This window comes from Magallana gigas, chromosome 7, assembly GCF_963853765.1.
Source record: "Magallana gigas chromosome 7, xbMagGiga1.1, whole genome shotgun sequence".
NCBI classification, from domain to species: Eukaryota; Metazoa; Mollusca; class Bivalvia; order Ostreida; family Ostreidae; genus Magallana; species Magallana gigas.
In genome coordinates this window covers 42,290,007-42,316,676 of record NC_088859.1, presented here as the reverse complement: position 1 = coordinate 42,316,676, position 26,670 = coordinate 42,290,007, and the positions used below count along the sequence as shown (strand labels likewise).

Here is a 26,670-nt window from a genome sequence, read left to right as displayed (position 1 = left end):
AGTGTACAATTTGGTGAATTACCGTATGATAATAAACGAGTAATTTTATGAGTTTTGTTTATAATGTATCACAACCCCGACTACTTTAGTCTGACCCCACAAGGGACATAATTCAAATTTCATTTAGCAGAGTATAAAATCAACATGTACAGGGATTTTACTATGTTATTATCACGAAGCCGATAACTGGTACAGTAGATTGTAAAATCTCGGCAAATTCGGGGCCTGATAAAAATTACAAAACAAGATGTTTGCGGTTCTAAAAAATGATATAAACTAACAGATTGATAAATAAGGAGTTCATTTTTTAAAGTATGGCAAGTTTTATCCAAAAATATCAAGAAATAAGAAAATACGAAAAGAAAACATTAAATTTTAGCCGATAACTGGTACAGTGCCAGTATACTAAAAATAGATTAGAAAGTTTATAAACCTTACTATATTAAAAATAGATTTCCTGACAAAATACTCATGTCTGGTTTTGGCATGTGCAACATTGTGACAACACAATAGCAAAATCAACGCCAATGCATTATGAATAAAATGAGTTTTTGATTTAATATTATAATAAATCGTAATTTTAAGACAATTTTTTTTTCAGATTGTTAATAGTGTTCAAGGCAGTGCACTAAAATCGAAGCTTTTGGAGTGGGCTGTGAAAGCTAAGACCAAAGAAGTTGAAAGGTTTTATTTTTTATCCAAAATTTTACTTTCTACATATTTACATTCATGTACATTTCCCCTAATGTTTGCATTGGAAATCTGAGATGTTCAATTTCCTGTAAAATTTAACACTCAGCCTTGTCTCAGTGCATGAGCACAAGTATAAATGCCATCACGCATTTTGAATATATTTATTATTATTGTAAGATTAAACAAAACGTTCAAACTTACCTAACCAATTTAGTATGCACTTATGAAAAATAATTGTTAAATCATATCTATTCCTTAATGAAAGAAATTTTTCTCCACAAATTTTCTGGTACATGTACTATATTTTTTAGTTGTGGAAGCGAACTAAATAACATGTTAATATGACTGTTCCATGTATGTTTCATATCCATGACTAAGAGTGTATATAATAGCTTTAAAGCGACGATACACAAATATTTGGTTCAAGTAAACATCAATATGAATATTAATATAAGCATTGAATGCTTATTTTTGGATGTTGTTGGTCCTACATGTATAACACACTAGGCTGTGCAGACAAATTATCATAAGGCATGTTAGTGGTTATTCAATTTGTCTGCACAGCCTGGTGTGTTATATGACTGACGGCATCCAAAAATAAGCATTCAATGCTCAAATAAAGTTCACTTTCCCAAGTGTCCCATAAAAGTTAAGAACATGGAAAGATACCCGTTACATATTTTTCAATGTTCTTCTTTTTAAGTTAAAAAATATTGAATACACAAGAATTGATTCCAATTTAGATGCTCCTTTTTACAATTTGGAAATTGAATTTTGAATATCGGTCATATGATTCCTCTTGGACTATCAATATAAAATTTAAGTACAGTGTATCCAAAAACATTTTATCCAAATTCACCAATTACCTCATTTAAAGTGTTTCACCTTTGACTTTGGGGAGGCTATATACTCTACAAGTATACATAGCAATTGGAAGACTTCTTTTATATCAACAATATTTTTTATGTTATTTATTTCATTTTTCAAGTTTTATAGTAAGAAAAGACAGCATTTGGGATAAACTGGTTTTCGGCAAGGTACAGAAATTACTGGGTGGCAGAGTGAAAATTGTAATCACTGGGTCAGCTCCACTGGAGGCCAAAGTTTTCAACTTCATCAGAGCAGCTTTTGGTTGTGTGGTAAGAATGGCAGCAATTTTTGGTGATTTTAAATGATTATACAATGAGAAAAAAACCCTGTTATTAAAGTGATTTTTTATACCAGGGTTCTTTGAAAAATAAAAGGCAAAACAACACTATCTGCAATATGTGTACTTTCAGATATGTTAGTTTTTACATACTGGGACTTGGTCAGATAGATAGACGAGGTCACCTTTGATCCAACTAAGTCATATTACCAGTACTCCCCAATACATAAATATTAATTAATTCCTTTTGTAAAAGTTAGACTGAGATTGAAAGTAAAGCTTAATTGCCCTGTATAATACAGGTGATGGAGGGATATGGACAGACAGAGGCCACGGCTGGGATCACTTTCAGTATAGCAGGAGACCCATCAACAGGTTACACTGTTTTCGTATAGTTTAATTTACACTAAAAACAATTTTGATTATAAGCTGTATACCTCATTACAAATGGATAATTTAACGTTATTAATACTGGTAATTATATATTTGTTAATGTTTTCACATTCACTCTTTCTCTCTATTCTGAAAGTTAATTTTTGTTTAAATTTTAACAAATTGAAATACTGATGTGTGAACACCCCAGTCTTTGATATGGTTCTTACCAATTCCTGAATTAACCTTATATTTAAATACAACTCCTATTATAGGCCATGTTGGTTGTCCACTTCCATGTTGCAAAGTAAAACTTGTTGATGTACCCGAGATGGGTTATTATGCTAAGGACAATAAAGGAGAGGTATGTTGTTTGATTTATTAAAAAATTAATTATTATTGTCTGACCCTACATAGATCATTACGGTACATTATATTTTTAAATGGTTTTTGAACCTTAAAGTATTCTGAATTGCAACTTGCATCCAAATTGCTGGCCCTGCAGTCTGAAAACAAGACCTTGCCAATAACTTTGGTAGAAATACATGATTTGTCCTAACATTGAAAGTAAACCTTAAGCTTTAGTTATCAATATGTCATAAAAAATCGGAAATAAAAATTAAAAAGAAATTAATAATTATAGGTTTTTAGCTCACCTGAACCGAAGGTTCAAGTGAGCTTTTCTGATCACCCGTTGTCCGTCGTCCGTCCGTCCGTCCGTCTGTCCGTCCGTCCGTAAACTTTTCACATTTTCAACTTCTTCTCAAAAACCACTGGGCCAAATTTAACCAAATTTGGTACAAAGCATCCTTATGGAAAGGGGGTTAAAAATTGTTAAAATAAAGGGCACAGCCCTTTTCAAAAGGGAGATAATTGCGAAACAGTAAGTATAGGGTGCATGTCTTTAAAAATCTTCTTCTCAAGAACCACTGCACCAGAAATGCCAATATTTACACAAAAGCTTTTATATATAGTGAAGATTCTAAATTGTAAAAATCGTGACCCTCGGACCAAAACTGGGGCCCCAGATGAGGTTCAAATTTAAACATAAAAGATAGGAAAATGTTTAAAAAATCTTCTTCTCATGAACGACTGCACCAGAAATGCCTATATTTACACAAAAGCTTTTATATATAGTGAAGATGCTAAATTGTAAAAATCGTGACCCTCGGACCAAAACTGGGGCCCCAGGCGGGGTTCAAAGTTTAACATAGAACTACATATGGAAAATGTTTAAAAAATCTTCTTCTCAAGAACCACTGCACTAGAAATGCCAATATTTACACAAAAACTTGTATATATAGTGAAGATTCTAAATTGTAAAAATCGTGACCCTCGGACCAAAACTGGGGCCCCAGGCGGGGTTCAAAGTTTAACATAGAAATACATAGGAAAATGTTTAAAAAATCTTCTTCTCAAGAACCACTGCACCAGAAATGCCAATATTTACACAAAAGCTTGTATATATAGTGAAGATCCTAAATTGTAAAAATCGTGACCCTCGGACCAAAACTGGGGCCCCAGGCGGGGTTCAAAGTTTAAAATAGAAATACATAGGACAATTTTTAAAAAATCTTCTTCTCAAGAACCACTGCACCAGAAATGCCAATATTTACACAAAACCTTGTATATATAGTGAAAATTCTAAATTGTAAAAATCGTGACCCTCGGACCAAAACTGGGGCCCCAGGAGGGGTTCAAAGTTTAACATAGAAATACATAGGGAAATGTTTAAAAAATCTTCTTCTCAAGAACCACTGCACCAGAAATGCCAATATTTACACAAAAGCTTGTATATATAGTGAAGATTCTAAATTGTAAAAATCGTGACCCTCGGACCAAAACTGGGGCCCCAGGCGAGGTTCAAAGTTTAACATAGAAATACATAGGAAAATGTTTAAAAAATCTTCTTCTCAAGAACCACTGCACTAGAAATGCCAATATTTACACAAAAGGTTTTATATATAGTGAAGATTCTAAATTGTAAAAATCGTGACCCTCGGACCAAAACTGGGGCCCCAGGCGGGGTTTAACATAGAACTACATATGAAAAACGTTTAAAAATTTTCTTCTCAAAAACCACTTCACCAAAAATGCCAATACATACACAAAAGGTTGTATATATAGTGAAGATGGTAAAAATTGTGACCCCCGAACAAAAAGTGGGGCCCCAGTAGGGGTTTAGATTTTAACATATATAGGAAAATATTTTAAAATCTTCTTCTCAAGAACTATAGTGCAACTGTTTGGGATATTGCTATGCATACATGTACATCCTTAAATAATGTAGATTCAAAAAATTGTAATTCCCGGACAATTGATGGGCACCAAGAGGAGTTCAAAATTTAAACATTTTAAAAGACATAAAGGAAAAGTTTAAAAATTTTCTTCTCAAGAACTACAATGTTTTAGTTTGTGGAATTTTTATGCATGCATCCTTCGCTTATGTAGATTCCTAATTGGTAAAATTGTGACCCCTGGACCAATACTGGGGCCCCAAGATGGGGTCAAAGTTTATTATAGAAATATAAAGGTAACATGTTAAAAAATCTTCTTCTCGAGAACTACAATGCCTCAATTTGTGAGATTACTATCATGCATACAACCTTGGATAATGAAGGTTCGACAGTTTTAAAATAGTGACCCCTGGACTAATACTAGGGACCCAAGATGGGTTTAAAGTTAAATGTAGAAGTACCGGTATATATGGAAAATGTTAAAAATCTTCTTTTCGAGAACTACAATGCATCAATTTGTCAGATAACTACGTAAGCACCCTCAAATAGTGTAGATTCGAAATTATAAAAGCCGTGACCTCAATCTTATACTGGGGCCCCAAGAGGTGTTCAAAAAGTTTAGCATAGAAATATAGAGGGAAAATGTTGAAATAACTTTTTCTAGGGAACTATAATGCTTCAGCTTGTGAGATAACTATGCAAGCATCCTTAAATAATGTAGATTCCAAATAATTAAAACTTTAGCACTGGACTAATACTGTAGCCCCAAGAGGGGTTCAAAGTTTAACATAGAAAGATATATTGAAAATGTTTTAAAAAGTTTTTCTCGAGAACTATAATGCTACAGTTTGTGAGATTACTATGCAAGGATCCTCAAATTGTGTAAACTCTAATGTAGTGGAACCAAGAGTTATCTTTCTTGATGTTCTGTACAGTCTGAGAGTTATTCCTCTTGAAGTGGAACTCTTCTACGTTAAGTTTTTCAGGTTGTGTACGTGCGGTCCCACCGCAGTGCTACACATTTTCATTCCTATGTTACTATTTATGTTGTTCAAGCCAACCATAAACCTAGGACCATAACTGGGTCCCCATAAAGGGGTTCAATGTTTAAAATAGAAAAAGCATATGCTACGAAATGTAATGTTACAAGGAACTGCTGTTCAGGTGAGCGATGTGGCCCATGGGCCTCTTGTTTATTTTACATTTCTTTTAAATTACAGGCATTCTAAACTTTTGTCTTTGATAGTATTTATTTGATATTAACATATTTCATTTGATCTAGATCTGCAGCTATGGCCCATCCACATTCATTGGTTACTTTAAAAATGAAGAGAAGACAAAGGAAACAATTGATGATGATGGGTGGCTTCACACAGGAGATATTGGACAGTGGCTACCAGTATGTTACATGAATTGCTTATTAAAATTCCTGTACTTCTTCTTAGAAAATATTTTGATAAATATTTATTTGTAAAGAAAACAAAGAGGAGACCTGATTGTTTATTTTAACGTGAAGTTAAAAGTAAATTAATGGTCAATATGCATGTACATGTAATGGTGAGTTTTATACAATTGTCATGATTTTTATACCCCCGCAAACGAAGTTTAGGGGGGTATATTGGTTTCACCCTGTCCGTCTGTCTGTCCGTCCGTCTGTCTGTCTGTCCGTCTGTCTGTAGACGCAACTTTGTCCCCCCTATAGAATTTTTTATTACTGCATGGAACAGTTTGAAAATTTGTACATATGTTGAACACCATCTGAAGATGTGCACCTGCAATTTTTTTTAAGATCAGACAAGATTTAATGATTTTATGACAGTTTTCATTTTCCTTATTCTATATATTGTACACTAATGTTGAAAAGTAAGGGAGGTAATCCTCACAGATTTTATTAATTAATTAATAGAAAACACTCTAAAATATATTTATATAAATACATCCAGATGGAGTTTTTTGTCTTTATGTCTTAATTAATAAAAAAAAAATTATTTTTTATAAGTATTCTATCAACTGACAATGCAAAAGTTTTTGTTTGTCAATGATAAATTCTTAGGAGCTAATGAGAACATCAAAGACAAGTGTGGCTGAATTCATTTGTCCCAAGGGAGCCATTATCTGAGCCATGGTTCAGATGGAGCATGTGTTTAGGGGAAATTGATAATCTGTAAAATGGGTGATGGTTTTGGGGCTATTTTAAAACTGTTTCATGTAAACCAAAAGGTCTATCATTATAAGGAAATAAATAATATAATTATTAATAAAGAAGTTAAACTATTTTTAAAGGTTGTTTAAATTTATTTGTCAAGTAATTCGTGAAGTGACCCTATTGGGCATTAATTCAAATGAAATTCAAAATTACTGATATGATTGTAGTGTTTTGGCAATTTTAAAATTGTTTGTAATATTAAATTTTCTTTTTTACATATTTTTACATAGTATGGTAATTATGGTAATTTTTGGGAGTTTATTAAATTTAACAAGCTCATCAAAGAAAATCATAGTCCTATGGGATCAATTTTCTGATATGGAGTTCAATTGTGCCATAGGAGAAAGTGAGGAAAATTTGAAACAACTAATTGCATCTGTCAAGACTGTTATTAGAAAGATATTGAAAGTTTTATCAACAGAAGAGCATTGCTTGGCTACCGGTATTTCTATTCACTGCAAAGGGAGGGGTTATTGTCATTTTGTTGGTTTTTCTTTAAATCAATTAAATTAAAAAAATATATCATCAAATACATACATTTGTAAATGTATTACTGTTATAGATATGTATTTACAGTGAAATTCTGACAATTTTGATTTTTCTTTGTTAACTATTTTTTTTTTTTTTTACATTTCTAGAATTTTTTTTTGTATGTGTTCCAAACCTTAATTATTATTCAATTCAATTATTTTTCCCATTTGAAATTAGCCTAGCGGGGGTATTAGTCCCATTAGGACAGTTCTAGTTAAAATTGATTGATCTTTATTTTTTAGGTTTATGTTGTGAATAAATTAATTATCCCAGAACACATATAATTAGAATTTAATATTTGCTTTTATCAATTTCAGAATGGTACACTGAAAATCATTGACAGAAAGAAGAATATTTTTAAACTTTCACAGGTTGGTATTCACTCTATTATAAGCACAAAATGATGGGAATTTTAAAAGAAATTATTCCACAATGAAACCTTGCTCATTCGTTGGGGTTTTTTTTTTTAGGGGGAATACATAGCCACAGAAAAAATAGAGAACTGTTATGGTAGAAGTCAATTTGTGGCACAAGCATTTGTGGATGGCAACAGCCTCAAGGTACATAACAATTCTTATTGTTATTACGGGCCGCCGGAAGGCGGTCCGTTATTTGATATACATTTAAATAGTGTTACTGCGTTTCTGCGGGATAGTTCTTTTTTAATAGAATTAATATTTTGCTTCTTTTTATGAATTGAAAGTAAATTTGCATGTAGAAATATATTTTATGCCTTATAAAAAATATCACATATTTTTGGTTTTACTCGTAAATGAAAAATAGGTCATACTTAGTAGACTGTCGTGTTTGGCGCGTTTTTATCGAGACTATAATCTATTCGGAAAATTTCGGAGTTCTTCATTCTTTTCAAAACAATGCATCGGGATCGGTATGCGGGACATACTATAGACCCGAAATACTAAAGACCTGAATGTCATTAAATTTTATATAAATGATATATTTGAATTTTTATGTGCAGTTTCAAATAAAATTACTTTGTTTGTGTAATTATTATATTTCCATGTCAAATGTGGTAGAAATTATCATGAAATTATATCCATATCAATTATTTACGCAAAAATATGACAGAAATGAAAATTTGAATTGACTGGAAAATTTGAACTAATCCATTACTATTTTATCATGTGGTCCCTTAAAATCATATAAACTAATGCATTAAGTTTTCATTCAATACAATGCAACAAAAAATGGTTTTAAATACATAATCTCCAAGAGAAAAAAGATGAGTTAAACTTATTGTATTACAGTAATGTACAAATCAATATGTTCTTCATTACTTCATACAGTAATGAACTCGAATTTTTATGATAATAGTAAAATGTCAAACTTCAAAACAAGTTGCTGAAAGTATATTAGAATTTACCATAAAAATTAGTACAACCAACTTTTATTTTCTTCTTTGTGGTATGTTTTATGTAAACAACCAATGATTCATACAACAGTTATATTTTTTGCGGCCCATTTGACGCTTGCGTCAATATGATTTCTTGTACTTTCATGTTAAATACTGAAATCTGATTGCATGGTTTAGATGCAGTTCATAATCTGTTCTATTACCATCAGCGTTAGCAACGGGTAACATTACGAATTGTTACATGCGCGAAAATCATGCGCGTACAGTTCGCCTTAGAATTCACGTTATTCCTATATAATCTAATTCTGATTGTAACGCCTCATATGATTGGCTAAAAAAATTCATATTTATCGTATAACATAACTTGCCTACGTCACAATACGACGTGTGTGTGAAAGGTATTAATTCGCTTGACGTTACGTTTAAATTCTGTACAAATAAACATATTTTAACTAATATATGGGCCTTATTATCTGATTTAAATAGTAGAAAATTAAATTATAAGGAATAAATTTAATTTTTACCTAAGTTATACGAGTATAACATAACTTAGAACAGTTTACGCTTTTTTATTAACCGATTTGCGTTTTATAAAGCGTAAACTGCCCAAAATTATGTTATATCATATAACATAGGTAGAAATTAAATTGTCAACCTCCGCTTTGCGTCGGTTGACAATGGTTTTCTCGGGGTGTCAATTTCAACTGTTACCCTCCCAAACAGGCACTATTTATATAAATTATTAATAAGAAATATTGTATCATGCTACTGAATATCCATCATAAACGAATGGAAGAGTGTACAGATCTAATTTGGACCACAGGGGCATCGTATCCGCTCTACACTCTATACATGTATATATAAAGAATACAGTCTGGAATCATTTGCTAGATCTTGACCTTAAATGCTGATTAATCAACAGCAACAAAAATCAATGAAGTAGTGTGCATAACAATTCTCTATCAAAAATTAATAGACGATCAGATGAATCAGGGTTTTAAACAAGTTTTCTCTGAGAGATCATTTACATATATGTTATCATGTGTACAGTACTGATCAGACTCAACCTAACACCAGCAACTAAATCCCGGGTTTACTTGGGGGTTTAATTTGGGTTTACTTTTTGAAAATATGGGTCCACTCCGGGTTTACTTGAGGTCAACTGTAAGCACTGAAGTGTGAAGCAGACCAATTTTAATCTTACCATCCTACTGCCTGTAGTTCCTGCCCCTTATATATTCCGAATACAAATTAAGCGTCTGCTTTCAGGGTATACTTCTGACTGGGTTTACTCTCTGTGTCCACTCTAGGTTTACTCTGGGTCCAAAGTAGTAAACCTGAAGTAAACCCGGAAAGTAAACCCAGGGTTTAGTTTGGGTTTACTTTCTGTTAGGTTAATTGGGTCTGATCGATACTGTACCTTTAGAAAATTGTATGTGTATAATTCCATTCTTGGAAAATAATATTTGTTAATTTTACCAATTTTAACAAACGAAAGGTGTGTACTAAACAAAAAGTAGAAGTACCGGTACAATAAATTTTGAAACATATACCATGTATATTAAAAGTAATTCTAAGTTTAAAGCCAATTTATATCTTCAGAATAATGTGGTGGGAATAATTGTACCAGACCCAGAAGTCATGCCAGGCTGGGCTGAAAAAGAAGGAATTTCCCCAGACATGACAGAGCTCTGCAAAAATAAGGTAACTATTCAAAGGACAATGAGTTCTGAATTTTTTCTCGATCTCATTTTATTTCAGACAGCCGAAAACATGCTCTTTTTGATTTCAATCAAAAAATAAAAGGGGCAGATAGCTTATAAATACTTCACTTGCCCAATAAATGGAATGGAGCAACCCAACGCATATTTTAGAGGCCAGATACATTGATTTCGGCCTGTCAGGAGCAGTGGGATAAAAATGTTGTTTACAAAATTTTGGTTACCATTATTTATGCCAAAAAAAACACAATATGATTTAAACTCAATCATATTACTTACTCCAGTTTATACAAAAATTGTAACCATTATCAATACATTCTAATGTACGGCACTGAGTCACTCGTTACGGATTTCTTTTTTATTGCAGAAAGTGAAAGAAATGATATTCAAAGATATAGTTCGAATTGGGAAAGAAGCAGGATTGAAGACTTTTGAACAGGTACAAGCAATAAATTTATTTTCTTAATAGAAAAAAAAAGAACAAAAAGTTAGATTAAACATTCATTGGCAACGTAAGAAACTTTTATCTTTTTATTTTTTGCAGGTTGCAAACATTACTCTCTATCCTGAATTATTCTCCCTGGAAAATAACCTACTGACACCAACTTTTAAAAACAAAAGACCTGTTCTACGAAAGAAATTTCAATCTGTGATTGATGACCTGTATGCCGAAATTGAAAAGTGAAATGCTAAATGAAAAACTAAAGAATCAATATTATATAAAAAATTACTAAAGTTTTAAGGTATATATGTGACATGATGTCAAGACAGAGTATTTGACATCAAAAGAATATACAAGTTTTTCGGAAGAGTAATGTACATTACAGTGCAGGTAATATGGACACTTGCACTATACTTTTTACACCTCTGTAGTTGACCAATACAATGCAGGCATTTAAGGTAGGATGGCCATACTTAATTCACACATTGCATGTGGCAAGAGAAATAATTCAACCTACTTAATCTTATTTTTACAGTAAATAAACGATTACACTGTGATATTGGACTCTTCATATACTTACGAAGAATGTATTACATGTATATAACTATTATAGTACATGTTAAGTAGATAAGTAGAAATATCTACCCTCATTATGTTCATACTCAAACTATATTGAAAAACATGTACAAAGGATGTTTTGAATCTGTTCACATTGTTTACTTGAGAAATATTTTTTTATCATCATCCATTTGCATACATTAATGATAATCAACAATAAAATTGTAATTCATTCCTAGTGGTCAGTCTTTTTCATTCTTTGGCATCATTGATTCCTCCGCCAGTTATTGCAAATGTGGCTTCACTCTCTGGAAGATCCGGACTTTAATAGAAAATAACATAAATTTGTTATATAATCAATAATTCCCCCCTCCTTCAAAAAAAAAATGAGAGGGGTTATTAATTTTCTGCGATATAGATCACAGGGGCTCGGTTGTCGGATAGTGGAGTTCTTTATTATTTGTTCCCGAGGATCAAAATGATTAAATTTAGTAATCTTAAGTGTATTTCTGTCTATTGCATTAAAAATTATTCACTGAAAACCCCGGTTTCAGTTATGTTAAAAAAATTGCATTCAATGTACATTATTTTTAATGTACTAATTTTAATCATTTTGGTTCATGTGAACAAATAATAAAGAACTCCACTATCCGACAATCGAGCGCCTGTGATATAGATGGTTGTTTCCTACCTATCGTATATTTTAGCTATTCTGGTCTCCCCTCGTCCCTTGCGTAAGCTGATTCTGGTGGTGGAGGCGTGTGCTAGTATATTTCCTCCTATTGGTTTCTTGGGGTCCGCTTGAAAGCTTGGTAAAACATTTTATTCCATTTTCAAGCTCAAGATGACAAATCGATATACATGTAATTTCATTGAAAAATAAAATACAAAATGTATACATACGACATTGTTGCCCCTGGGTCTGCTGTCATCTGATTGGTTACAAAAACGGCAACATTGTATTCTAAAAAATAGCGTATGTTTTTAATGAATACAATTATGGCAATTTTAAACATCCTGCTGTATTTTCTGTTTTGTCACATGTAACTATGCTACCTTCCGCTATCTTCTGGAGTCTGGACAACATTTGTGCGAGTTTTTGTTGTCTGTCCGCTAATTCTCCCCTACCGCTAAAATCGACACGAAACAAAGCCATTATGGAATCTACAATCTGTAGAGGAAAAAAAAAGAAATTAATATATGATTGCACCTGCTTCTTGTAAAACTGAAAATTGGTGAAAGTTATCTTGCCAAGAAAGGCATACAGTAACTAACAAGAAGTTTGAAAACTCCGGATTCTTCATAAAATTTCGCTGCAACGAAGTCCATCAGTTCATACTGGTGCTCGCCTGAAAGATGAAGCTTATCATGAAATATTGTATTGCCAATATGCATGAAACGTTCATCACATCTATTTTTCCCCCCGAGTTTTCAATCAAATTCTTACTTGTATATGCCCTAGCGTATAAAACATTGTCCAAGACTGCGTTTTGGTCCAAGTTAAACCGATCGGCTATAGCCCTTAGTCTGTCTGGTCGACTAATTCATTGGTTAAGAAATCTAGAGATTTAAACTATTTTCATTACACACTTCAAACATTTACATTTTAAACCTTGTCTGTAAATATAAAGTTTCGGAAAAAAGGTGAATTTTTGTCATGAAATTTCACTAACTTGTTACTTAAATGTATGATTTATATTTAAAAAGAGAAATTTAAAGGGTTTTACAGAATTGATACAAAAATTGTGTTCCTCTTTTAAATGTAATGTTGGTCAAATGGATACAATGTGTTTTCTGTGTCGATAAAGACCACCTTGCCTCCAGTGTAACCATTGGCGCCAGGCAGTTGTGATGTTACTGAAAGAGTTACAGTATGTATGAATTAATGGTAAATAGAATCCATTACGTATTGAAGTCAATAAATTAAACAGAATAAATTCCGGGTTTTTTATGTTGTAAAAATTAAATACCACAGAGAGTGTGTGACAGCTGTGTTTTTCCCGTTCTGAATTCGCCGAACGCCTCGGTTATCGCCATGCTCTCCATACCACCACCAAGCAGTTTACTATGTGTAAAATGAAATAATTTAAGTAAACGCTTAATTTGGAAGGTAGTTGTAACAGTTTAATGCAATGCCATGTATGTAATCAAAGTACTGAAAGTACTGAAAAGCGCTAACCTAGCTTGGTTCTAAGAAAATTTACTGTGTGCAAATGTAGGCGGAAATAAGCCTTATTGAAATTTTGGTTTATGTTTAATGAATATCAATTTAAAGTATCGAAGGCCAGATTTCTTTAAATATATGTTACTTTCTAAAGATGATGTGAATTAAAGCTGAACACGACTTGTATATGGATACTTGCCTGAAAAAAAGATATGTTAAAATCACAAATTATACCTTTTGAACAGTAATTTAGGTGGCAGGGGACAGTTTTTTTTATACAATTCATTGTAGCCAAGGGATGCATGTCTTCGGAACTCTGTAACTAGAATTTCCTCAGTTCCCATTCAGCACAAATACCTTCTGAAGAAAATTATTAGTCAAAACCTGTAAAATTCTCTACATACTGGTTTTTATGAGATTTTGACCCTTTCATATTTTGCTCATTTTTCATGATTTTTCAGCTTTTTAGACCTCCCCCAGCTAATTCCCTGCAGAGGGTTGACTTTCCGTACCGCGTGCATGTTGCACTATCACATGTCAGAAACTTACCGGTGTATAGTTTACAATGTCCCATCCACCTACTTTTCGTGTTATTTTACCTCCCGTCTGTAACTTGCAATTTCACTGTGTAAAGTCAGCACAACAGTCATAGCCGCAGATTTCGCATTTTACTTCTGATTCTTATGTACCTAACATAAGGGGCCTATATATTGCATATCAATTTCAACAACAGACATCCCTCTAACTAATGACAATCATTAAAAATCATTTCATGAATTTTAGCAACACTCATAAGCCTTCAAGTACAGCAACTCTCAATTTTACAAAAATATTGACGGGTACTTTATTCGAAACTGTCCCTTGCTACCTTATCACAGTGTTTGACATTTTCCTGCAAAGAATCGATTTTATTTTTCTATATTTTAGTTTCTGAATACGCACTATATTTTTTCATCACTGCGTAGCATCCCGTGCTGATGTACGTAAGCCCCGCAAACCAATCGTATCTACTCGGCCATTTCCGTCACCCAGATAACTGGTTCCCTATACCTCTTACCAGTTTAAATGATGTATATTTCTGCTCATAGAGGGCAGTTATTCCTTGCACCGGAAATAGAAGTTTAACGACAATAAAGCGCTGAGCTATGCTTAGCGCTTTAAAAATGATAGAACTCACTCCAGTTCTTGACTGCCGGTTGTTATGCGAAAGACCTGCTTTCTTTTGTCTGCATACTCCAAAGCAGTCAGAAAGCCAGGGTCCTGAAAGGGAAATCATGACCACATCTTCGCTAGCCATGGGTTTTCGGTCCGAAAACCCTTGGCTAGGGAAGATGTTTGTAAGGTGAACGGTACATAAGGTAGAAGGGCGTGAAAAAACTCAACACAGAAATGCAAAACATATGCCGACACCTACACACAGTTTGTTGGCTGCCTCTTTGATCTTTTCCATTTTAGCTTCAGATATTCCTTTTATTGTGCAGAGTTTTTTCCTTGTCGTCATTTGGACGCCCTTGATATAAAACAAACTTTTGCTGAGTGTTAACGAATCATTACATGTACACGTGTAGGGATCATGGGCAAAAACACAAAAAATGACACAAATGCTTATTTTTTTTATCGTTAGATACAATTTAATAATAGTAATAAAATCATGCAAACGCATAGTTCCCACCTATAGTTGATTTGATTAAACAAAAAGATAAACCTAAGACAAAAATGAAATGTCGAAAGTTTTGGTGGTATTGAACCTTAATACCTAAATCCACAGTGTGAGTTGATATTTCTAATGTAAAGTGGGTCTTCACTCCAATTCTTGTTTAACAAAGTTAGATTCTTAATCATATTTAACTATGACAAATACATGTATGTCAACCATTAACCCAGTTTTGAAAATAATACGCATCGAATTTCTTAAAAATGAAAGTATTAAACTTACTGAAGGCAATAGAATACAATTATTTAATGCTTGAGCAGTCAATAGACCAGAATATTTTTCCCTTGGTGCAGGAAACAGCTCAGTATGATCTATTCGGCCAACGGCCGAGGGCAATAGATCATACTGAGCTGTTCCCTGCACCAAGGGGAAAAATTTTGGTCTATTGACTGTTCAAGCATTAAATAATTGTTTTATTACCTAATTCCTTTTTTAGTTTTCGGGGTTTACAATTTGCATATTGCAGATGGTTTTCGTGCCATTATGCAATATTCAGATTTTCCCCATCTTTTACATGCACAAAATCTGTTGCATGCATTACAACATCTCAATTTGATATTAGTTTACACAAAGAAGGGGGAGTCTTCAATCCATTAGATTTTTAAAAATAGTCTTTTACCTTATATAAAGCTTTAAAACTGTTGATTATTTGATTTATATTGCATTTCCATTGTTCTTTCCCACTGTAAGCCCATACAGAGGAGCTGCCATTATTTCTCTATAATCGCAATTGCTCTGTCAGTATACTATGACGTCATAAAGGTGTAACGTTATATATACTTTTCCATGACGTTATAGATTTAAACCACTATACGATACATCATGTGTTTTTATCCAACTCCGTTAAAATTGACGTATTTACATGTAATATTAAAACATGTTTTTGATAACATTTTAAAGGAATTACTGTTATAACATATCATTGATTCTGTTAACAAATCTATGTGAATTAAAAAGATACATTACAGTCTGAATGTTTACTTTTGATGTAATAGCTAAATGTCAAGGTTTAGGCTTATACAGGGTATTTGCGAGTGGTAAAATGCAAATATAAGTAATAAACAACGATTATTTAGTGAACATGGCGTTATGAATAGCAATTGCTCTGCTGGCATATTCTTGATATTATAAATCTTTGTATAAACATTCATAAACCGCATATAAGCATTTTAAAATATTTTCTTTTATCCTTTTTAATATCTCATTTGTCATTTTAAAAAAAAATTATGAGTTTACTATGACGGTCAACTCTTTATACGTCGATTCTTATTGTGACGTCAGCAAACCCGCGAGCTACGTTAAATCTATAACGTCAAGGAAAAGTATATGACGTCACACCTTTATGATTTTGTTTTTTTTCCCTTTTGACCTTTGGGTTGACCCTGCAAAGGGGAACACCTTTTGAAAAGTGTGGATTGGACTATTATGCTTTAAATTTAGTGTAGATTTCTCAAGTAACGAGAACAAATAAAGCTTTGGTATGATAAAATACTTTTTTTTTTTTACAAACTATTTGGGCATACATAAAGTATATTAATTTTCCCTCTCGACAGCATTTTTCCTCAATTTCTTCACGGGGAAAAAGTTGCAGTCATTCGGACCATCACACTTGCTTTTGTCCTCATAGTCAGTTAATACATTTAGGTGTAAAGAAAACGGAATGGGTTTACAAGAACCTGTTTGATAATTAAAACTGGTATTGCTTTTGGAATGCACGTCATCATGAAACAGAAGAGTCAATCAATATTTTATCTTCCACTTTAGTGGATTATTTCCATTTGCTCACAACGAAAGTGAATGAAAATTTGAAAAAAAAATATCATACAATATTCAGTCGCGGAAGTTTCATTAATCAACGTTTGAAACATTTGTTCTATTGTATTTAGCTATAGATTTATTCAAATCATTTGAATGAATTCGGGAAAGTCACATGTATATTTTATCGCTTCTCAGTACACTTTAACACGCATACATTACTTGCTACATTGTACATTTAACTTTTCTAGTAAACTTATAACAAATATTGAATAATTATACAAAATAAGATTTTAAAAACACCAAAACAAACAAAATTCAAGTTGAACGCACGTTTTTCTGACCGTACAGCTGTGTATATAAAGAAGATGGGGGGAATAAGATGTTGCAACTGTCCATTTGGTTTAGTCGTAAAATACAATTTCAAATTTAGCATTTTTTCAATTAAATATATTTGACATGTTACAATACAAGTTTACAAAATGATGATTTCTAACTAAATTCAGTTTGAAATATTTCAAAAATACGATAAGAAAAGAATAATAAATCTTTAAGTTTTGGTGGTATCGAACCCACAACCTAAAAACCCAAGTTCTATAAAGTTTCCTAATGTCTGGTGCTCTAACCACTAAGCCATTTCATTCACAACAAAGTGAGTTGTTTAAGTGCTATATGAGACATTAGCCACGAATTAACGGACTTGAATTATTTTCTAAAACGTTCAATTTTCGAGCTACAAAATGACATTTTTGAACTATAGTGGGTCATCTCTCCACATTTTTGTTGAGTAAAATCGGTTTGAATGCCATTAAACCACATTTAGACTGTGACAAAAAATATGGAGCTCAGACCCACTCTATGAAAGAAAAGGCATTGAAGTTATAAATTTACACTATTTGGAGGTTTTGACACGCATACGCCAGTTTAAATCAATATATTGCAAGTATTTAAAATATTTAAAGGTTACAACCCGATGTTACGTTAAATATACATTGTTTTTATTATTTTTTTTTAAGTATCAGATTTAATGATATTTCAATTTTGCCGTATCTAATCATTCCTCATATGGGCATTTTACACGCCTTATTCACCCACCTTCTTTGATTTTATTCTTTGCATGTACTAGACAATAGATCTAGGGTTCGCAAATCCTGGCAATATTTTCGCAAAGCTATAGTTCTGTAGCTCAGCAGAATTCTACAGTCATCTATGAAGCACATTTTTTTTTGCCTGCATGTTTCATTATTTATCGCAAATATAGCATGGATGTATACGCTACGGCCGATGTAGTATTGCGTTAAGTGATGACACTTTCTAACCGGTGTGTATTTCAATTGCGAGTCACAACAAACTGGCTTATTTATATAGGCCCGCCCATTTGTAATTGCATGTTGACAACAAGATGCTAACACTTGGAAACAAATGTCGAAGAAAGTTCATAATAGAGTTTTACTCGCGAGTTAAAAATTATTTGAGAACAAACGGGGCGATGTTTACGTACATATGTAAATAATGTTATCTGTTAGTGAAAAAATGCCCCAAAACCAAAGAAAAGATTCTCTAATACATTTAGCAGTGACGGGCGCATATGAATTAAAGTCACTATTTGTACTTCGCTCATCGAATTGGGTTATTCAGTTCATTGTGAAAAAATTCGACAGAAACTATTATATCTTACATTACCGTTCACAATGTACCATAAATGTATATGGAATATCGCATGAATTGAACCGATTCTTTTTTCTCACAAAAAAGCTAGCGTTTGCTGCAAATTAGAGATACACGAGCTGACACGCCGTGAAATCCATAAGACGAAAGCATATGTAAAACAAGAGGCCCATGGGGCCACATCGCTCACCTGAGCAACAATTGGCGTTCAAAAGATATTGTGCCATATGGTCCCTCGGTAGAATAACAAAAAATAAATATTGTCAAGTATTCGAATTTTACACATATTTTTGCATACACGTAATCTTTGACATTGTACCTTCATGAAATACTATTTATTTACCAGAATAAGAAAATCCTACGCAAGATATAAAACTAAACATTTGGTATGGGTACACTGTTAAGTTGTTTAAAACTTCCAATTCCCTATATTTTCGTTCTGGCCCCCCCCCCCACTTTGTAAAGCGATCAAAATATATGAGAGCATATAGGTACATTTGTTTCATCAACTACTTACTTGTTATTGTATTTAAAAAAAATATATATAATAGTTATTGTATTTTATTTAAAAAATCCTACATGTATAGATGTGAAGAAGAAAATTGTACCTCAATGTGCTCAATTCCTCAAATTAAAACATTCAAAAATTTAATTTGTCTTCTCCATTATAATTAAATGACTGTTATTTACCTCGCGTACAAACCAGGATAATTTTCCGTCGGATATTTTCTTAGGAATAGCGATAATTATTTTATCCCCATAACAGAAATGTGTCAGAACTATGGAAACTGTTTTAAAGATGTCGTTTTTATTTACTCGTGTCTGAAAAACTATCAAAATTGATGTAGATTTCACATTATTTAATGTATAAAGAGGGAGCCCCAGAGAAGACCGGTAGGTATATACAGAATATCATTCTTTTATTTTGTTTGTACAAGTATTTAACATATTCTAATTCATATAGAATTTCTAATGTTCAACCAAAATTTCAGCGTCAATCGTAGAATTATAAGCAAGATACAGAGCTCACAGTTCATCTAGGTTTGAGTCATATTTTGTTCACATGAGTTTATTACATTCAGCTTAAGATTTTTAACTTGGTATTTCCTATTTAGCATTTAAAATGGAAAAAAATGGCCTAAGATTTTCAATTCTTTTATTCATTCAAGACCATTTCACTGGTATTTGAGGTTCAAAATCAGTTTACACCAATGAACACAAACACAGTCCAGGATCACATGTACAGTAGGAGTAATAATGACGAGAAAAGGTTAAGTTTACAATACAATAAGTTGTTTAAGTTGGTTTCTGGAAGAACATACTTTGAAAATTTTCTTCATAAATATTAACCATTTTTTTACTTTTTTAATCTTTAGTTTTTAAGATCTGTGTACAAACATAGAATTGTGAGCAAATCTCTGTATCTTGCTTATAATTCGAAGCTTAACACTCAAATATGGTTAGTAAATAGAAATTGTAAACAATTAAACACAAGAAACATGCATGCACTATAACAAATAAAGAACACAATTTATTTTTTCGAAATGAATCATATATATACATGTATATATACCTACATATTTCCTTCAGCGATATCAAACTCTATTCAAACTGAATAAACTCGAGAAAATGCCGAGCATCGATCTCAACAAAACCTATTGCATTAATCTACCATTACGCAAAAGATAATGCCGAATTACCGATAGAATGAATTGTATTTCAGTACTTTTTTGATACATCAGATTTTGCTTAATTTGCGCAGGTAAACAGTTAACTGTTTGATTTACCGAAGTCTCTGTTTGAATTGATACGTAAAAATCACGAAATACAAGAGTTCCCAGGTTAAATTACAAAGCATAAATAATGAAAACGAAACGAAAATCAGAACAAGCTAACACCAACGTCATGTGTGAAATCTGTCAACGCATTGAAATATTTAGCCTCAATTTACTTCACAAAATCGGCACCAATATATTTTGCATGTTTCAAAAATTTCCCTTCATACACGAACTGTTGCATAACAAGCAAATTCATCATAGTCAGATCGACCCTTTTTCGTATAATGTCATGGCTGCTTTAAACAAAGAACCTCGTTTTAGAAGTATGGAATACGAGTCTTGGTAAAATGGGTATGCAAACCCGGGCCGTGGCAAAATAAAAGCCGGGGCAGATCGGCAATCGTCAATTCCAAATACGCATTATTTTGCAGCAATATTTACAGCGAATACAAATATAACTATCCCGAAATTTTAATGAGATTGGCAGATTAATAACTGCCAATCTTTTGTTTTGACCAGGCCAAGTCTTGCCTACCCATTTTACCGGATGCCGAACCGAACCGAAGCTGAAACACGCCTTTCCTTTATCATTATTTTCGTAATAACTCAGATTTGAAACTGAATTAGACCTTAATTTTTGCAATTTATATTTTCCTTCCCATAAGGATAATTTATGCTAAACTACGTTGAATTTGCCTCGGTAGTTCTTGAGAAGAAGATTTTTAAAAATGCACCCCCTTTTTCTACAGTTTCAAGGTTTTGTCCGCTATGAATACAGATCGGACTTTTATTTCTGCAATTTATATTCGCCATCCCATAAGGATGCTTTGTGCCAAATTTGGTTGAAATTGGATAAGCGGTTTTAGAGAAGAAGTTCAAAATGTAAAAAGTTTACATACGGACGGACGGACGGACAGACAGACGGACAGACGGACGACGGACAAAATGTGATCAGAATAGCTCACTTGAGCTTTCAGCTCAGGTGAGCTAAAAAATCTGAACTGAAAATCTTTGAAACATCGTAAAATGTAGTTTATATACATGTAAAATGGCGACTCGATCGCGATTTGCACGTGAATTTTGCAATCCGACGTCGATTAGCGTGTTTGAAAGAAAGTCAAGTAAAGCGTAAACATCGGTAGTAAATATTGAGGTGCCTGTAATAAAATTAATGTTTCTACAGACTGAGTGAGGTACAAAATAAGGTACATTGTAAATCACAGGTCAGTCCAAAATTAAACACATTTGTATCGTAAATTTAAAGTTTTTTGTGTGTTTGAAAACACATGCACACTTGTAGACGAAAGTGTGCCATTGATCGGTTGAAGTTCAATAAAATGTAATTTATGTAATATTCATTGTCAGTATCTGTTGTGAATTCTTTGGAATAAGCTACAACAAAATAAATATACTGCCTCAACTAAAACTTATGCGATGAAAATGACTGAATTTATAGATGAAGCATAATTGCTGAAATATGAAACGGCAAACCAGTTTAAATAATGTGTTTCTGACAATTGTTTACATCATACATTTCATACATTGTTTAAATGTATACAAAATAATTAGCAGCTATAATGCCTAAAATATCTGATAAGATGAAAATTAATTCTCATACTGAAATCCACAAGTAGATAAAACATTGCCTGTAACACTGCATACATGTACCTAACAGAGTTATCGTTCCTTATCCGCTAGGGTCCCCATGAGACATACTCTTCCGGTCAGGACCGTAGCAATAGACCGTGGCTATTTATAGCCACCGTCTAAAAATCAATATGTGTTCTCGGCCAATTTTTCGTAAAACAACTTTAAAGATTTAAAAGATTTCACAAAATCCTATATTCTTATCACGACGTTAGCCTGACGTTATCAATTTCTTTCGTCTGAGAACCAAATATGAAAAAGCGCTGGTTGACCAGACTAGCTGATTTACACATATTAGAACATGCAAATCTAATTAACATTATTATGAATGTTTTCGAATGCATAAAGGAAATTAATGTAAGGTTGTGAAGAGAAGAAACATGGCTACTTATCTTTTCAATGAATCAGTCATGCATTCAATGCAAAAATAATTACCATACACGTATTGACATATAAAAAAGTTTGTAATCGCATAATTACGATAACTAGCTAAAGCCAAAATGATTTTAATAGTTAGATCGGTATTTGAAAATACAGAATTCATAATTGTGAAACGAGCGAAGTTAATGCATACGGTTCAATTTATTTACAATGTACTTGTCTAAACTACAAATTAAAGAGTTCCAACGCACACTCATACCTTATAGAACTCAATGCGACAATGTATGTCATCTTTAAATTTTTAGCACTTGATAATTATAAATGTTTTCTACAAACTGCAATTTAGCTTTTTAAAATATTTCATTTTATGTTTCTAAAGATCATTTGTTATTTCTAAAAGAATTGTATGAGTTTGTTATGACGGTCAACTCTTTACGTCGAATCCTATTGTGACGTCAGCAAACCCACAAGCTACGTTAAGGAGGCCGATTTGGATTATTTTTTTTGCGGAAAAACTACAATAGCATAACTCTTTATTTTTTAACCATATGTCATTTAAACCAACTCTAGTTTATATGCGAAGGTTCATGAAAATCGATCGTCTGGTTCTTTATAGGGACCATCTCAAAATAGAGGTACATTTACTATAGGAATGTATAGGAAACTGTCATTTTCAGCACATCAAAGCAGTTTTAAAAAATACTACAATAGCTTTTTTTCTCAAATTGTTATATATGATTAGTAATATCATTTGCTACCTTATATGTAAAAAACACAAAATTCTACTGTCTGGTTTTTAGTGGGGGCCATCTCAAAATATTAAAATGCACCAAATTTTGATTGGTATAATGGATTCATTCCAAAAATGAGGAAAATATCCCCGAGGATAGCATCATTCTGTATATAAAATTTCAACAGCGTACAATTTTTACTTTTTCTTTTATGTTATTTCTAATAACGTACTCCTACAAAGCTTCATTTTATCATAATGTCATTAAAGCGCGATGGCAATGCTCCCCTACCGCACAACGTAAAAATAGTGTTAAAAATAAAAATTTCCTTTAAAAATCCAAATATTTTTATCTGTTTTTTGTTTATTGTGTTCAATTTTAAAAATGATATCGAAAAAAAATCATAAGAAGTATAAAACAACTGTATTATATTAGAATGTGCAAAAACAGGCGCAATGCAAACTAAAGTCGGCCTCCTTAAACCACTATACGATACATCATGTGTTTTTATCCAACTTTATATAAATTATGTATTTAATTAAAACAATTATGTCTTATAATAACATTTTAAAGGAATTACTGTTATAACATATCATTGATTCTGTTAACAATTCTATGTGAATTTAAAAGATTCATTACAGTCTGAATGTTTATTCTTGATGCAATAGCTAAATGTCAAGGTCTAGGCTAATACAGGGTATTTGCGAGTGGTAAAATGCAAACATAAGTAATAAACAACGATTATTTAGTGAACATGGCGTTATGAATAGCAACTGTTCTGCTGGCATATTTTCCATGATGCGCTAAACGCATCATGGAATATGCCAACAGAGCAGTTGCTATTCATAACGCCATGTTCACTAAATAACGTTGTTTATTTCTTAACTCCATTTTGATAACATTGAATTTGGTTTCACCAAGTACTAAAAACTGCGTCTATGTAAAGGAATATACATTCGCTGAGAACTATCGAAAGGATGTCACATTAACATACCCGCGTTCTGAAATACGTTGCCGGTCCAATAGATCGCAATCTATTGACCGGCGGTCTAGTAGATCGCAGTCTATTGACCGGCAGTTCAAAATAGACGCAAATATTTAATTTATAATAAAACGTTTAGGTAATAAAGATTGATATTATACTACATTTATATCTCTGTAAACGAATTTTGAAAGAAAGATCATAAATTATGTAATTATACTAATTTTTTTTAAATTTTTCATGTAATTTCCTATCCGTCATGCTGTAGGCATTTTACTGCTTAATTCAACCATCTCCTTTATTTCTGATTGTTTAAACATTATTTACCTTGATAGTGCATATACCGGACTGTTTCAGCTTCTTTATGTCGGCCACATTCTGCAATAAGTATCATATAAACATCTGATGCACGAAGAAATGAAAAAATTGTATATGTCGTGAGAAATATCCAGTATTGTGTGGGGAGGGTAAATTCGCTCAGCGTACATAATTTTTAGGTATTAAGCGAGGTTTTTGACGCTTAATGATAGACATTCCATGAAATACCGGTATATTACTAACTACATGTATAGTATTGGGGATAAATACTTTTCTTGCAAGATATACCCAATGAATAATATCGTCCAGGATACTTATTTCTAAATATTTTTTTTTATCTTCACATGAAAATTTTTAGTCCCATAGAAATTCAATTTTCAACAATGTATTTTTTTAAACTTCAAGAGGAATATGAAATATACTTGTGAAATCACTAAATTCCTAAAGAATTCGTACTATCGTAAAGGATAACTTATGAATATCAAATTTAATTAAAACACATCTCTATAAAAAAAATATAATGCACTTTTCACTGTTGTAGAGTTCTGAATTTTAATTAGATATTAAAATAATTAATATGAATTGTCAAATAGGCGAGATATCCGGTTGCTTTGTATTGCAGAAAATAGTCTAAATGTAACATGTTGATTTTTGAAAACTGCGAAAAAGCACTTTTATACTGTGATCCATACATAAATTTGACGATCGACGCGCAGATGTATAGATTTACCGAAAGTAGTTTATACTGCGTAACGGTTATATATGGGTATATCCCTCTATAACTATTTTTAGAATCGGTAGGACAACAAAGTAGTGCAATTCTAAAAGCAAGTGTCAGAATTGAATTATCATTTGAACAAAAGATTTGAAATTGTTTTATGTACACCCTTTCAATTCCTTGTGAGAAAACAAATCTGACTTCACACCACGAAATTTTAACAGGAAACAGGAAAGAGACAAAATAATGAGCTTTCATTCAAGAGGTCCCTCGTTGCTGAACGAAAATTAGGGCCGGAGCTATGAACCCTAACGTTAACATTACCGCCTATGAAAAATGCATTAGTGGAGTATACCCATATATTCATATACATTGTGTACTTACTATTCCGTGATTTTGCAGAAGATCTATGTCTTGAAACAGTGATTCCTAAAAGCACAAGAAAAAAATTTGAAAGAAATTGTTTTATAGAAAAAATTGTCTATAACCATGAGCAGGCTATAATGCTCAAGTCACAGGTGAAACCGGGTTCTTTGGACATCTATTAATATAAGTATTGTTTAACGATAGCGCATTCCATTTAACCGCTCAGTAAACCTTACCATATATTGTCCAAAACCCTTTGCTATAGACAGGCATTGAATTTAGAACAATGGTATCTTCATTAATTTTGAGTTTTTTACACCACCTTTCAGGCTTTACAGTAACGTTAGGTCAATTTTGAGTTTTTGACACCACCTTTCAGGCTTTAACGTTAGGTCAAGTTAGAAGCCTTTTTCATAGGAAATAAATTATCTTTGTGTGTTTTTCAAAATTATTTTCAATATCGTTGGCCAAACAACTCTGTGCAGAGATATATTGTCTGATGAATATCTTAATTGATTTGATTGATAGACATTATAGGCCTAACGTTACTTGATGTCGATATAAATCTTAGCTTTTGCTTGTCTGTTCAGGGTTTTGTGACATTAGTTTGGCCCATTCAATGACACGAGAGAAGCATAAGCCTATATATTTAAGCGTTTCTTGCTATGAATTGTTCAAAACATAAGGCATACGATTTGATACAAACAGTGTCACCTCTTCGTCATCACTGATCACTGCATCTCCAGCTACCACCTGATCTTCTGCTTCCATGTCGGCGGTATTAAATTCTACCAATCTATAAAAGGAAATATTAACAATAAATGATAAACACTTCAGTATAAAAAATAAAATCATTGTTTTGACTAAAAACATTTTTAATGTAAAGCCACCCTTCCTTACTTTGTCAACACTGAAAATATAACGTTACGTTAAATTTCTGGGGAAAACCCCCCAGAAAACTTTCAAAAGCTGAAAAAAATAGCAAATAAACTTTCACCTCAGTATTATAATTAAAATTGTTGTAATCAATTACCAAGAAACAAACTCTAATGATTTTTGTACACAACAAAAAGTCCAGTCGAAGAAATCGTCTGCTAGGCCCCTTAGCATATGTTTATTTTTCGTGATAAAAAACAGAGTTATCTTTCCATGAAACGCTCCGCGCG

The 26,670-nt window shown here is 32.5% G+C and overlaps 2 protein-coding genes across 8 annotated transcripts in view; one reads left to right on the top strand and one right to left on the bottom strand.

Moving 5' to 3' along the window:
- The window catches only part of LOC105348806 (long-chain-fatty-acid--CoA ligase 5), a 25,418-nt gene extending 13,903 nt beyond the window's left edge, over window positions 1–11,515 (top strand). For all 3 annotated transcript variants that reach the window (XM_034459000.2, XM_034459003.2, XM_034459002.2), the window contains exons 13-22: window positions 602–684; window positions 1,682–1,832; window positions 2,143–2,215; window positions 2,488–2,576; window positions 5,732–5,848; window positions 7,504–7,557; window positions 7,657–7,746; window positions 10,164–10,265; window positions 10,650–10,721; window positions 10,827–11,515. In XM_034459000.2, the coding sequence (XP_034314891.2) occupies window positions 602–684; window positions 1,682–1,832; window positions 2,143–2,215; window positions 2,488–2,576; window positions 5,732–5,848; window positions 7,504–7,557; window positions 7,657–7,746; window positions 10,164–10,265; window positions 10,650–10,721; window positions 10,827–10,967 (972 nt within the window). In that variant the 3' untranslated portion in view covers window positions 10,968–11,515. The remainder of the gene's footprint in view (window positions 1–601; window positions 685–1,681; window positions 1,833–2,142; window positions 2,216–2,487; window positions 2,577–5,731; window positions 5,849–7,503; window positions 7,558–7,656; window positions 7,747–10,163; window positions 10,266–10,649; window positions 10,722–10,826) is intronic.
- Window positions 11,098–26,670, bottom strand: LOC105348807 (meiotic recombination protein DMC1/LIM15 homolog). Of its 5 annotated transcripts, none has more exons than XM_034459004.2 (14): window positions 26,538–26,670; window positions 26,219–26,300; window positions 25,523–25,567; window positions 24,430–24,480; window positions 14,861–14,956; window positions 14,624–14,706; window positions 13,253–13,347; window positions 13,067–13,139; window positions 12,730–12,821; window positions 12,558–12,631; window positions 12,339–12,453; window positions 12,186–12,246; window positions 11,974–12,090; window positions 11,098–11,604 (listed from the first exon to the last, which is right to left on the bottom strand). In XM_034459004.2, the coding sequence occupies exons 2-14, from the start codon at window positions 26,273–26,275 to the stop codon at window positions 11,535–11,537; spliced, it is 1,029 nt and encodes a 342-aa protein (XP_034314895.1). In that variant the 5' UTR covers window positions 26,276–26,300; window positions 26,538–26,670; the 3' UTR covers window positions 11,098–11,534. The 5 variants fall into 5 exon arrangements, with proteins under 5 accessions (XP_034314895.1, XP_011456676.1, XP_065921587.1 ...); XM_011458374.4 differs by having other exon boundaries at window positions 26,502–26,655; XM_066065515.1 differs by having other exon boundaries at window positions 26,550–26,629.